Genomic DNA, 15,312 nt, shown 5'->3' with positions numbered 1-15,312 from the left:
TCCCAGCCGTTGGACTTGCTTACTCCTTGGTAATGCCTGACCCACTCGTCTACATCTTCACCTGCTTTGCCGGCCAAAACCCGAGGTTCTCGGTTATAGTGCCACGTACCAGCTGGCATTGATCCCGGAGCGCCATGCATCGGTCCCTAAGCGTCTCCTTCGTTCGACATGTTAATAGGCAAAGGTGATAGTCCGGCGAGGCGACGACTCCGGCGAAGACTAAATGGCTCCGGGTCCGTCGTTACTTCACGTACCCAGCACCTCCACCAAAACTGTTGCGACGCGAAAGAAACGGGGCTTACTGAACGTATTGAGCCTCAGACGGGGAAAAAAAGTTCTCGTTTCGTTTTCTCCGCTGACACTTCTTCGTCTCCCACTCATGCGGTACATTGGTTTTATTAATATCATAACTCACATGACTTTTTTTCTTATTACATTTGCAGAATTTTGCGACGTGCGCCGCAAAACCTGGCAGCAAGCAACCATGGGCGTCGCACCAGCCGCAACGTTAAAATCTCAAACGTGTGAAATGCGCCCACTGAAAATCACATTGTGACGCGTCTGACTACTCCAATTGTTTTCGCTCCAGTCGCAGCACGTGAAATAGGCTTATTTCTGCGATAGTGCGTAGAGCAAAATCTGGTCCAAAAACGAAGCAGGCGATGGTGCTGAAGCAGCCGCTCTGCAAGGTGATGCAGGTTTAGATGTGATTCAGGCGGTGTCAGCAGTCGAAGCCGCAGTATGTCCTTGCGCATTACAGGCATTCTTCTTCCTGGGGCCAGCAATGGTGTTATCAAGGTTAAGCGTTTATGCCCCCCCCCCCCTTTGAAAGCTCGCGATATGGGTGTATGAAGCTCGGTGATAAAAGTTGGCACAGCGCCAACAATGGGGTCAGCGCCGCATCTGTCACGTTTTCATGTGACGTCACGGAGCCATCTCTCACCGCGCTGGTACCCAAAGATGGCGTCAGCGCAACGTATTATCACGCACACACTGTTTTGCTTTTTGACGACGATTGTTTTTCACCGGTTTATCATTGTTATCGCTCTGACGTTCGACGCAAAACGCGCCTGTTGTTGCTGTCCTGCTGTAATGTTTCTTGCTTACGCCGTTTCTCGACCTGCTAGTACCCAAATATGGCGTCTGCGATGACGTCCGTGCAACCTATCTATAGGAGGACGGCGCTCCGGTGCGGTGCCAACTAAGGTCCCTGTATGTTCCAAAGGTAGCGCAAAGCATTGTTCAAATAGAAAAGGAAAATATCCTCCACGCCCTCTACCCCTCTTCTGAATTCGCCGTTTACCGCTCTCCCATTGGACGAGGCTTGACACGTGACGAATAACCCCGGATGACCCCACACGGATTCCGTTTTCGTGGGAAAATGGTGCCATTAGTGAGCGTAAAAACACCGGGACACATGTGCGCTGTGCGTGAGCCGAGGCTTTTTACATTTTTGAAGACGCCCTCGGCTGCAGCACGATGCCGACTTGCTGTGCTGTTGGCTGTTCAAATAGCATTGCTAAGGGGGGCAAGGGTTTTTGCGGTTCCTTGTGGCAAACAAAATCTCAAACGGCGAGCAGTTAGTGAAGAACGCAGTTAATGATGAACGCGGGAAGGTGAGTGCGTTCGCGATTTCACCATCAGCCAACGACTGAGTAAAACAAAAATGTCCTGTTTTATGCTCTGCAGCGAACAAAAGGGCGAATTTCGGCAATATGAATACCAGCACGACTTCTCATAAAATGAGCATAATGGAAGAGTCGCCAATTAAAGAGCAAAACGCAGAAAGCGCGCGCCACACGGGAACCAAAACATTTCACTGAGGGGGGAAACTAGCGCGCGGATGCATTGTGAAAAAAAAGCACGTTGAGGGCATTTATCACATGAATGTCTCCGCCGTGCTGTGTGTGCATAGTTTGATGTAGGTCTTTGTTTTCGTAAATGCGTCAGGTAAACAGAACACCATTCGAGTCGGAGCAACAATCAGCAGTAGTAATGACTGCTTAGGATTGTGTTTAGCTTATTCTACCTTTCGTTTTCCTCGTCTGAGCGACGCAGATTATACTAATCATTGAAGGTAGTTCATATCTTACGTAGATATCTTACGTGCGAACAGCCTTGTGAAAATGCGCCCAGAACAGTCGCGTTTCAAGCAAGCGCTTTAACGAGCCGCATGCGATACGAAATGAAGCGAGCGGTAGCGGCTGGGCACGCTTCGCTCACTAATGGCGGCCGAGAGGGAGAGGCGAGGAGGAAACGGCGCGCAGATGAGGAGTTTGCGCTACCTTTGAAACATACAGGAACCTTAGTGCCAACTCGCACTAGTAGCGGGGCGCGGAACGAATGCCTTCAGCGCCCGACGTAACTCGCCGCTCGGAAAGACACGTAATCAGCTCCATATAGGCGTTTGGATAGAGCTGTCGGTGCTTCATCGCTGTTAAGTAGTATGGACGGAAGGGGTCCTCTTCGTGACCTTGCAGCTGAACGGTGAGCTCGAAGGACCGAGATGCAGCGAAAGCGCCTTCGAGAAGAACGTGAGTCCACACATGCAAAAGTCGTCTATCTGGTTGGAACGTGAAGTAGATGTGAAGAAGGAACAACTGCAACGGATTTTAGTGAATGAGATGAGAAGTAAAATAGAAATGTAATGTTGTGCGTAATAGTGCTTTCTCAATGTGCGCTAAAATATACAAGAAATAATTAGACAAACAATAAGATAAACAATTAGATAAACCATAGGGAGTTACAGTTTCACGTACGCAGAAGCTCTGCGCACGCAAACTTTATTATTTTGCGTCCGTTACGCACCGCATGAGTGGGACGCTTATAGTTTCGCGTACGGAGCCACCTGTAGTTGGAAGCATTGCAAACGCATGGGTCGTTGCTTCTGCATGTCTACTGGAGCCCTCTGCCTGCCGACGTGAACGCTGCTCAAGCCAAGTTTGTTCAACACGCGATTCTCGAACCTCTCCAACTGCGCGTCCTTACTAGCGTGTGCTGCGTTCTCTGTCTGGTAGCTCGAAGAGTCCGTCACGTATGTGGGGCGCCCAAAGCAATGGCGCAGATTTCACGTGCGTATACGTGAGACGCGGCGGGGCTCCCTACGTGCGGCGCATGCGCATTTTGATCCCGCACAATATTCACGTGCGTAGCGCTTCTGCATATGTGAAACTAATTCTCTCAGATAAGAGAATAATTACATATACAATGACGGCGGAAATGACAAAATACGTTCAACCGAAATACGGGTTCGCTTCGGGAAACGAGGGTCGCTTTTTTTTGGTGGTCTGACACACCTTACTGTTGTTATCGTCGGGTATTTATCCTGATAAAGGTATTGTGACAAGCGAGTACTCATTACAATGCGTTCGATGTGTTATGTAACGTCCTATTCACCCCCAACTATCATGTTGTCTTTTGGTCTCTTCTTTTCATGTGATATAGATATTCGGCGGTCTCCTATATTGCATAGACAGTTCATTCATGTCTGTATCCCTTGCTTTTGTGGTTACGCGAAGTGAATTGATTAAGGGAATCACACTTGACTACCTCATATGTAAAACAAGAATTTCCCTGCATATCACCTTACGGCACTCTTATATGCCATATTTCGCAAGGTCATTCATCGCGTCGCAATGACCTTGAGCCGCCGAAGCGCAAGTGTGGCAGGTGTGACGTCACGTCATCTGATCCGCAGTGGACAGATGTCGCAGAAGCGCCAAGGTAAATACACCTGGTAGCGAAGCTTCCATAGAAGGCCATACGTTCATAACATGGCGACTTATCAGCGGTTCATGGGGCTTAGCGCCATCTGTGTGAGGCGGGAACACGGCTGGCGGAAGAAAAAATAATTTGACGTCATATCCGTTAAAAGCAGACGTGACGTCATTTTGTTCTTATAGGCGCGAAATATGTTTTTGGAGGCCTGCCATTAGAGCTGTATATTCAAATGCCCCGCCATTCGACTTGATGGACGTTCCGAGCTTTCAGCGCAGAAAGCGATGCAGGAAAAGGTCAGCCGTACGGGTGTCCAAATCGCATCATTGCACAGAACATTCATTCTTTGGAGGCGGACGAACGCTTTGGGCGTAGATTGCGTAGAGTCACGGCCGCTGGATAAGAAAAAAAAAAAAAAAGGTGCGGCCTGCCGCGTGCATCGAAAACGGTGTAATCCGCCTTTTTTTTTTTATCCAGCGGCCGTGGTAGAGTGCTCGTCCTTTCGTCGGACGCCAAGCCCGTCGGCCAGCGCTGTCGCACGAAAACAACGGAAGTAAACAAGTATTTGACGGTCGCAACTCACTACTTTTGACAACACAGGTTAAGAAACAATAAAACTACCCGGGTCACCTAAGTCAGACAAACGTCGACAAGCAAAACAACACATGTTAGGAGGGCGTATTGTAACAGGTGAACTTTACGAGTGCGCCTTTCCACACACTCCAAGAGCTGCATTGCAATGCAAGTGAGAGCGGCGTCAACGCCCGCCGCTATCGATGGCCGCTCTCATGGTGGGCGCTGAAAAAAGGTATTTATTGATAATGATCAAATAAAATAGAGTTATATCTTCTTTCTCGCCATGCGTACATAAAGTGGTTTAGGAATATTATTTTCGTTTATTGAATCTCACTGCGTCACGCTTTAATAAAAAAAAAACGCTTTTTTCTTTCAGAGTGTTTATGCCCTTCAAAAATAGTCGCGCTTTCATCGCTGCTCCCATAACCACCCTTGCTGATGTCGGTGATAATTGGTTCTGAACCGCTTTTCGCGCGAAGCTTCGCGACCTATCTGGATAGACCTTGGCTGCGCTCGCTCGGAGCCTCGCCACTTCGGTACCACGTGACTAGGCGAGCGGTTAACGGCTGGTTCATCAGCACTTGGTCGCTCAGTCTCGCCATGGATGTGTGGCGTGCGTTTCAGCGTAAGCGACAGGCTGAATCCAATCAAGCAGTGCAAGTAGCTAATGGCAGGCTGCAAAATCTCAAGGAAAGGCAAAGTTGGCTGCGGAAACACCGGAGCAAAGGTAGGCCAGACTAGCACGCTATATAGAAGCTAACCAAGCGCGGAAGTGTGCATTAATAGAGTGTTTTAGCTGAACGCTTGCTGTCCGTTCCGCTCAGACCATCATATGCTAGAAAATGCCACAGAACCGATTTGCGGGAACGCTAGTGTGCTTGCGCACAACGCTCATACCGGACGCGGAATGAAGACCACATCCCTCGCTCCGTTACAGAGCTGACTGAGAGGAGCGTGACAGCATGTCTACTTGGCCACTTCGTCGTTTTGCAGCCGAGCTTATAGCGCGTCGCTGTCCTCTCTGAAGACGCGCTTAACAAATGCGCAGTCTCAGCAGTTGCCTGCAGTATCTCAGAGCGTGAAAATTGAGCGGAGCGGAGCGTAAGCGGCGTTCTGCTAAAACTGTCCAATGAAACGCTGTGTGCATAGTCTTCGCAAAACCAAGTCAAACAGACCTTTGACTCGTGATAACTAGGTTTAGAAGAATTAAACCTCAGTCATTTTTTTTATTTAGCCTCCGCTGTTATCAAAGACCCTTGTGTGCAAGGGCTATGGTCACGCAATCGCGCTTTTTTTAAACATTCAGCCGTGCAAAGTTTTAAATCGCTCATTACCTCGTAAGCTATATTTTGTGCTGACAGAAATCATCTCCATGCAGTCATTGCCATATTATCATTACACAAATATTTACGCCCCTATACATCGACTGTTCCCAACTTACAGCCATCTAGCATATTGCCATTAAAAATGCCATGTCCAATTGAGAACCTTTTAATAATGCTTTGGCCCTCTTTGGATATAACTGGCCCTTGTACCATAAACGTCTTAACATCATCATCCGCTGTTATTACTTGTGTTAGTGACACTAACAGCACTGACTAATTTAGCCATTCCGACAGAAACGGCACTGTGCATTGGACTCCATCCGAAAGGCAACATCGAAATAACCATTTAAGCACCTGGCGCGTGCCCTTCCAAGGAGCACTACAGTCGTACAGTATCCGCTAGTCCTGCCACATGGCTACTAGGAGCCATTTGAAAAGATCGTTTATCATATAGAGCGTACAGATGCGAACGTGATCGGAGGAAACGCACATACGTGAGTCGTTAGTTGCATTGCACAGTATAATGCCCAGGACAAAAACAATGCGGACGCCTAAGCTTCGCCATTATACGAGTGGAACGCGAAAGAATTTGGCGCACTGATTCCAACTTGAGCCTGCAAGTCACCTCATGTCACCACCACACCTAACATTCTGCCGTCATCGACTGTGCTTCCCTTACCTTGGTATACATTCTGTAACTCTAATGGTACACCGGTTACGCATTACATGGCTTGCCCAGCTCAGTTTTCTTTTAAAGCGCAGTTGTCTGTGGCAGGATTCCGGGATTTCTCCGTGGTGTACCGTCGACAGAAAACAATTATGGGCCGATCCTGGCGGCAGTGCAGGTCAGAGCAATGACTGCCCCCGTAAGGCAGGGGCTACAAGCAGTGACTCATCGCAAGCAAAAAGAGGTCCGTGTGTGAGTTTCCGCGGAACAGAATTACGTCTTTATTACAATCCAACGCGACCACTTCTGTAGTTTGTTTGTCAGTCGAAGTTTACTAATTTTCCGTTGCATTTTACTTAGTGAAATTGAATTAGTTCAGTAACGCCTATGGGCCACGCGGAGGGCCTGCGTGGTTGTGGTTCGGGATGTTCTTTTTTTTTGTTTCTGATGGACAACGACACCGACACGGGATTTTCTGCGACATGGGTACCTTAACGTTTTCGCGTTAAAATGCATTTTACCAGCGTTTGTGGAAAGAGCATTTTTATGTAAATGTGCATCAATCACGCGCACACTTTGTGTATTCAGGAACATGTATTATCTGGTATTGGCCGATGCAATATAAGGAGCGAGCCGCATATGGCTTTATCCTGTCATATGCTGCTGACCCAGAAGCAGGGATGACCAGCAGGTGGCTTTACAGAACAATGTGAACTTTTGCGGGCAAGACATTTTGAACCCTCTGGTTTCAATACCGTCTTCATTTTCTTTAGACTGCGTTTGACTGCCCTTTTCTTATGGAAGGAACGCAAAACAACAGCCCTGCTCCTACAACGTCAGTCAGAAGTCGTGATTGAGGTTGATCTTATCAACTCCGTGGCACATTAACCTATAGGAAAGCCATATGCACTGGAAGACCACAGTGTATATAATATAGGATAGCATACGACTACGATAAAACTGTAGCTTGCCCTAAATGTGCGTTTCGCAACCAAATAACAATGCTTCCCGCCATTGTGTTTCTACAATTTCTGCTCAACTGCTATGGAGGTAATTATCAGCTTGGTCACAGAGAGACATACTGAGAATTCATAATTATACTTCACTCTTTGTTTAACGTGGCAGCTGATTTATCTACCCATAAGTCACAATATAACTGTATTCGCATTCATATCAAATTGTGCACGCCTAGCCGACTGTTCTTCAAGTTTCCCTGCAATGAAATGAACGCCCGCTTTCCTAGCTTGATGTAGCAATTGGATCTGTAATTGAGTGGACCTCATTGGTGTTTGAATGCTTGCGTAAAGATTTTTGTATAGTACTAAAACCTTTACGTTGCATCACGTGAGCTGCTGGGGAGGTCCTGTGGCGTCGATATGTGTCATTGTATTAGTGATCTCGTGGTTAGGCTGATTTGGATTATGTTTGACGAGTAGCCTCGTTAGTTGCCGTAACGGAAATCAATCGAATGTGTAGACGAAGGAAATACGCACTACTGATTGAGCAGTACAGAAACTTCGTTCCCCGGGGTGAGAATCACCGCACCTGTGATAACTCTCTCAAGAGTTGCCTTTGCTAAAGCACTGTGGGCTTCAATTTGTGAGCGCAGAACGCTGGGCTACATGCAAAAATCGTGATGACACAGCAAATCAATAAGCGTAAGTTCTCTGATATTCATTATGAAAGAAGCTCCTTATATCTGTTGTGATGATAAATATAATTCTGGCTTTTTGCCACACGTAGAAAGGTTAAATATGTTGATGGTACTTCATCAATGAGGGATACGTTGAAAACGCGAAGGATCTTCTTTGAAAAGCTTTTTTTTTAAGTAACGCTCAGTATTCGTGCCCCTTTAACAGATGAGTTATAATTATTTCTTCAATGTTACTTGTTTCAGAATCCGCGTCGTATTTCTGTGCCATATAACAGATTGTACTGGTAGTTACAGAAACTGCCATAGGGATTAGATAGGGACACTAATGGCTGGTGTTCTAGTTCAGATTATGAATAGAAATTGCAATTAGCAAGTGGTGCAATACATAGCACCGGTAGTTTAGGCTCATCAAGGGCAACAGCAAGGTTGGCAGGGGAAGCAACACAGCCAACTGGGGATGAGATCGAGTGATTGGGCTATGGACAATTGATGAAGCGCAGTAATTATTAGTTAGCGCTTCTCTTGCGTCTACTTCACTGTCTCCGCCTAATGTGTGCGCGTGTAAATCTGCAAGTTAAACAAACTAGGCCAGCAACATAATCTGTTAAGGTTATAGGGAAACTCCAGCAGCTGCCTTTCGTTGCGCAGTAGGAACAAGTGATCAATGATGATCATTATAGTAGATAGTAGTTCTAGGCAATGGTCTTCTGTACACGTTAACGATAAAAAACAAGTCTCGTCAAAGTGTATCCGATCATGACGTTCAGTGTTTTGGTTTTAACATGATTCTCCCATGAAATAATTTCTTGCTTACGTATCATTTCGCTTGCCTTTCTTACATGAAACAGAAGAATTTTTTGTCTATCCTACCCTACTGCAAAGACGGGCTGGTACGTCGAGCTTAGGCCTTCACATTAATGACAAGATAATGCTCAATCTTGAGAGGAGCTCCGTACTGGCGGATGAACTTCATTTCATTACAGCCAGTGACCAAGGCAACGAACTCGACTTGGTAAGTGCGGGATACCTTGAGGCGGCATGTTTATAAAAATATATACATATTGTGGTAACACAACTATGCTAAGACCATACGAATCATGATAACACGAAGAGTGACATCAAGTTGTGTTGCTATCGTTGCGAGTACAGACAATAAGCGGCTAACTACTCTTCGTCAACGAGGCTGGTATTTAAACAAATGATTGGTCATTTGGCTGTCTCATTTAAAATTATCACAGTAAGAAGCGTCTTCCTTTCCTACACTGAATGAGCATTTACTTCCAGGAAGGTTCGACACGGCGAAATTAGAGATGATGGTTTCTTATTGGCGTTTACCAACGGTCTAACTGTAAATTGGATAACAATTGATACATCTACAGTAAAAAAAAACCTATGCAGATCCCTCGCCCTATAGGAATCAATGCTACATGAAGCACTTCAGAGGAAGCTATCTATCCTACCCCCTTTGTGGTGCTCCAAATCGTTACCGGATGGACCAACGTATTAACAGCGAAGCTGTTCGAAGTCGATCCTTCGCGCTCTGTCTGTCCGGCATTGTTACGCAGGTCACGTGACCAGGAGAGGATGAGACCCACGCCGGGGAAGTCAGGTCATATGACCAGCAGAAGAGGAGAGGCGTGCTAGGGGAGGAGGCGAAAAATGAGAGGGCGCGCGCTGGGGGAGGAGGCCACCAATAAGAGGCCCCGTTGGGTGCCAGGAGGAGAGGCGATGATTATACGACAAGGTCTTTCTCTGCAGCCCCGCTTTCCGATAATGAAGGTGCATCGCAGAAGGTCTGCAATGCGACCTTGTGAAGACTACGAGAAGTGCGTACTCCTGAGAGAGAGGCTGTCTACCTCGAGCGTTAGCGAGAGTACGGTGGCTAGATGGCTAGGTTACAGTGGCTAGAATGGGGAAGGGTGACGACCGGCATGCAGCGCCTACGGGGCGCATTGAAGCCGCCGGTAGGAAACCGGGAGGGGGTGCGCGCTGCCGTTGACACGTCGCCCGATGCGAGTCGCGCCGGCTCTGCTGCTTCAGTGACGCCGCTCGCCGTGAACTGTGTAAAATTACGTTCGTTTCTTTTTGTGTTGCAGCAAGTCTAAATGTGTACTAATGGTGCGAAAACATTGTTTCGTGTCTGGAGGCTACTATCGTACTGCTTCCCAATTTTTTCTCACCGTTAACTCTCTTAGTTTCTACGATTTGTTCAAAGCTCCCAGCAGTGGCAACTGCGAAGGGGGCGATCTGACACTTCTCCTCACCATTGCGAATGCAGACTATGAACTGGACGCACTGCTGGATAGTGGGAAGGTTGAGGAAGCTTCTCACATGATAAAGACTACGACGACGAAGTGTGTCTTTCATAGAACGGTGACTTTAATTCTCACCACGTATCATGGGGTTATCGGTCCGACTCTTGTGGTAAAATATTGTTGGTTTGAGTTTTGTCAAATAATATTAACTGTGCAAATTCGCGAACCCCTACTTATGTATCCGACAAATCGCGTTCTATGTTAGACCTAACTTTTTCCAGTTCAGGTTGTGCAATTTTCTCCGGGTCTGCTATCACATCGGCCACAAATAGCGACCATCTTTCAATTATTTTTGAAGTAATGCGACCAATTAATTTGGTCGAAAAGCATGTCCGAACCTATGGTGAGTATAGTAAACTTCAAGATTCACTGCGATCAGCTTTAAATAAACAGGTTGGCTTAAATGATGAAGTTAAGGCAGTTAATTTGTGTCAAGTGATAAGTGACAGTTACATGAAATCCAGCTTCAGTATGCAATCAACTAAACGGGGTCCTTATTCACCATGGTGGAATCCGGACTGGGAACGCGAATATAGAAGAAGAAAGGCAGCCTGGAGAAAGTTACTGTATAATCAATGTCCACGTAATTAGAATGACTATAAATTTGTTGCAGCTACCTTCAGCCAAACAGTTGACAAAGCGAAAGAAAATGATAACACTAAACATTACAGTTACCTATCGCAGTCTAGTAATAAAAAAGCCCTATTTAGGTTTCTACGGTCTAAAAAGATTGTTTCAGCCCCGATAAAGTAGAGTCTGTTAGCTTAACTTCCACTGAATTGGTACAGTCACTGGAGGAGATTGCAAAAGGCTTAGAGCGTCGATTCACATCACTTCGCCCCCATCATATACCGACGCCTGAAACAGCTAATGATTACATAGCAGTCACATTAGAAGAATTAATGAGAGAGGTAAAGATGCTGCCAGCTCCAGCCGCAGGTCCTGATGGCATAACTACAGCAATGATAAAATTATTATTCGAATTACCTCCCCAGGATTTGCTTAATTTCATAGATTTCTCGATTAAAAAAAACGCGTGGATCCATCGACATTGGAAGGTTGCCAAAATAATTCCGCTACTCAAAAAGCCGGGTGGTGGATATACAACAGATAACATTAGACGTATTTCTCTGACCTCAAATCTCGTAAAGTTAATCGAGAGAGTTCTGTATGGTCATATCGATAGGTGGTAGGTGAGAACCAAATATTGAGTGATTCTCAAATAGGATTCAAGCCCGGCTGCTCAATTTGGTGTGCTCATGTTGACTTGGAGAGTCGAATTCAACTCGCTCGCCTCAACATTAGACATTAGACACGCGGACTTAGTCACATTAGAAATTGCGAAGGCGTATGACAGTGTCGATCACAGTACCTTAATCAACAGAATCGAAAGTGTGAATCTCCCACAGTATATAATTGCATGGTTTCAAAATTTTCTAAGCGGACGCACATTTTATTGCTATCAAAACGGTGTGTCTTCTCACATTTACAAACAGACAAGGGGTGTTCCTCAAGGTGGAGTACTTTCCCCCGTATTATTTAATATTTTGCTAAATCACCTCCCGACACATCATCACGTACAGGTATACGTACACGCTGATGATATCGCATTTTTATCGGTATCAAATAAATACATAGCTTATATAAAACTTTGCAATCGTATTTGAATCAGATTTAAATTTGGCTAAAAGGAATACAAATGTCGCTAAATGTCAACAAAATTGCAATCATTGTTTTTCCCTTAACTTTTCCTTTCCGAATAACACTGTCGTATGGCCAGCAGAATATTCCGCAGGTGCAATCTTTAAAGTAACTGGGAATGATTTACACAGAAAAGCTTAATTGGAAGACACACATAGAATACATCGCATCTAAAGGAGCACGCGCAGTTGGTTTATTACGAAGAGTCAGCAGCTATCGTTTCGGAATGCGCAGGGAGACCTTGCTGATGATTTATTCTATGTATGTCCGCCCCATTCTAGAGTTTGGATGCGTGTTATTTTTGGAGGTCCCACGTATAAATTACGCCCTCTGGTTCTTTTAGAGCGCGAATCACTACGTCTATGTCTCGGCCATACAAAATATGTAGCGAATAATATCCTTTATCATGAAACTCACCTGCCTTCTCTTTAAACTCGTTTTCGTATACTGACAGTCAAAACGTTACTGAACATATATGATTCTCCCCAGAGACGCTCCTTCTATATGTTTATTAGAGAACCGACTGCATTCTTTGAGAATCGATGGTCCAAACTGCATTGTTCCCAGGTAGTTTTTGTGCAGAAACTACTAGAGCTATTACAAATATAAATCCGTGATGTGGATTTTAAAAATTTCCCTACTGCGACAGGAAGCGTTGAATTCGATGATATACTTCCTAAAAACGCTAAACTCCTGCCTATTCGATACCTAAAAAGTTTGTTAGATGACCACCTAGAGAACCTCCAAATAAAGGCAGTAATAGCCACAGATGCTTCTGTTAGTGAAGAGAAGGCAGGAGTGGATATTTTTTCGGCATCATTAAATTTGTCTTTCTCCCTTCGACTACCCGACTTTGCGCCAATATTTCAGGCGGAGTTATTAGCGATCATCCTAGCTCTACGAAAATTTCCCACATCTATTACTTCAGCCGTAATCTTAACCGACTCTTGTCTGTTTGCTCCGCTTTATCACTGCCCAATTCATCTATCATTCTCCGAGAATTTCATTCATCAATCCCCCAACATTTACGCCTTATCCATCTGGTAAGGGTACCAGGGCACGTGGGGCTCCCATTAATCGAATCTGCAGACTCACTAACAGCGGCATCTCTTAATGGCCCGGTAATGAGGATCCTAAGACCTTCGGCATACGTCACTTCTGCAAGATTTAAAAAATTTTCTGTCCAAGAACGTGCCAAATTATGTGTACTCAATAACACCGATTTTCAGCACCTTAGATTTCCTTGGCACAGCAGATGGTGTTCAACAAGAAAATTTGAAGTGTCATTTACTAGAATGCGTTGCCGAATACCAAGGCTTAATTTCTATTCCCATGGGGTCTGGTTTGGCGCCTTCACCTCAATGTTTTTATTGCAATGAACCCGAAACTATGGATGATTTCTTTATAGAGTGTTGTAGGTTCACCATGCATAGAAAACGACTTCTAGAAGGTCCCCTCCGCCAACTTGGATTGACCATTACGCTACCTATCATTCTATCTCTGGGGGCATCGGCACTAGGACAGTGTAATAGGAACGTATGTGATGCCATCTTTAATGCCACCTTTTAACATGCCACCTTTTAACAAGGAGACTGTCATGCTAATTTTTTTTCACAAGGCAACGGAAATATTTGCTTCAAATTCTAAGATGCTATAGCATGAAAATTAATATTAACGATTAGAATTCATTTATTATCTCATTCTTAAGTGAGATAATCCCATTTAAGTATCCTTCATTTTTCTTCCCACTGCCGCCCGATTCATGGTTAATCCCCCGTAGTGGGTTGTGCTATATCTGTAGGCACCAAACCAAACCATACCAAGCATGTACCCTTGTCTCGTTTTGTTTCTCTGAAAAATCTGGGAACTGCCGCTCCCTTGTTGCGGCAATGGATAACGAAGCCCTGGAGGACCTTCCTGGCGCCCAACCATCACGTCGGGTCGCGTCCAGGAAACGTGGAAACGCGTCACGTGACACGGACAGCGAGGCCACCGCGTTGTACTCGTACTCGAACAGCGTCGACTCGTCGGATGACGATTTCACGCTTGTCATGAGCCGAACTACAAAAAGAAGACTGCTACGGAGCTCATCATAGGCAAGTGTCTCCACCGTGAAGACAACACCACAGCGCTGGCCATACACTATGCTCTTCATGCCCGTGGACCCTGTGTCCAATCTGCGACTCCTAAACAGGCAAGTCCTTTCTGCGTTTCTTGAGGGAATCGCACCAAATGAGATCAAAGACGTGAGAATAAACCCATGGAAGAATGTACTCGCAGTAGAAGTTCTACACCGTAGTGCGCTGCAAAGCCTGCGGCACGTAACGGAGATCGACAAAGTGAAAGTGCGATCCATGATTCCTACAGGCTGCCATAGCCCTGTCGGCGGCATTTAGGATGTCGATATTTCTATACCAACGAACGACTTGCCTATATTAATAAAGTTGACTACAGAAGGCACTCTTATCACGCACATCGCAAGACTTGGCAACACACGTTGCCTCAAGCATGAGTTTGAGGGAGACAGCCTTCCCTCACACGTCAAAGTTGGCCACATCCGCCATCCAGTCCGGCCATACGTACCGAAGCCCCTGCAATGCTACAAATGCTGCAAGATGGGACCCGTAAAAGGTGTCTGTAGGAACAATCTCGTGTGCCCACGGTGCGCTGAATCTCATTCGGAAGAAGCCTGCCGCGCAACTGTGTTAAAATGCCCTAACTGCCATGGTAGCCATGAGGCCTCATTCAAGGATTGCCCGCGGGTGAGGAACGAGCGAGCGGTACTCAAACGTATGGTAAGGGACCATTCTACACACAAAGAGGCTGCCGCTACTCTCAGGCGACGACGACATCGCCACCGAAGAGCATCACGAAGAGTAGCATCTACCGATAGAGATACACCATCTTCCGGCAAAGCGGCTACCATACCAACGCCGACTTCCACAAAGACGGACACTGGGAAAACGAAGAAAGGGGCAACACTCGCTCCTCCTGAAGAGTGGCCTACACTTCCAAGAGCACAACCTGCCTCGAAGTCACATCAAATCGCGCCGCTCTCGATGACCTCACAAACCGCTGATGCGACGACAACTGAGGATCGCCAAGTGATAGCGATGTTGAAGTCACTTATGGACGCCATGCGCATTCTACTTAGCAGCATGAAAACCCCATCGGCACAGAGCGAACTGCAAGTGCTGGACACCTTGAGTCCGGTACTTGCGGCTCTAGGGTAAAACCACGGCCCGAGAGGTGGCGTCGTTTCAAGAGGAGGTCAAGAATGTATCTGTCTTTCAGTGGAACGCAAGAGGGCTTAAGTCACGTATGGCTGACTTTAGACAGTTTGTCTTTACGCACCAA

General features: G+C 46.1%; 1 protein-coding gene across 8 annotated transcripts in view; it reads left to right on the top strand.

The window, feature by feature from the left end:
* The window catches only part of LOC119444336 (venom metalloproteinase antarease-like TtrivMP_A), a 1,295,510-nt gene that overhangs the window by 177,909 nt on the left and 1,102,289 nt on the right, over positions 1 to 15,312 (top strand). For 6 of the 8 annotated variants that reach the window (XM_049663289.1, XM_049663288.1, XM_049663285.1 and 3 more), the window contains exons 1-2: positions 7,228 to 7,335; positions 8,788 to 8,951. The exons of the other annotated variants lie outside the window; for them this stretch is intronic. In XM_049663289.1, the coding sequence (XP_049519246.1) occupies positions 7,287 to 7,335; positions 8,788 to 8,951 (213 nt within the window). In that variant the 5' untranslated portion in view covers positions 7,228 to 7,286. Of the gene's footprint in view, positions 1 to 7,227; positions 7,336 to 8,787; positions 8,952 to 15,312 lie in introns of those variants that run through there. 8 annotated transcript variants of the gene reach the window in all.

This window comes from Dermacentor silvarum, chromosome 3, assembly GCF_013339745.2.
Source record: "Dermacentor silvarum isolate Dsil-2018 chromosome 3, BIME_Dsil_1.4, whole genome shotgun sequence".
Taxonomy (NCBI): domain Eukaryota; kingdom Metazoa; phylum Arthropoda; class Arachnida; order Ixodida; family Ixodidae; genus Dermacentor; species Dermacentor silvarum.
The sequence above is the reverse complement of the archived record's forward strand: the minus strand, read 5'-3'. Positions and strand labels throughout refer to the sequence as shown.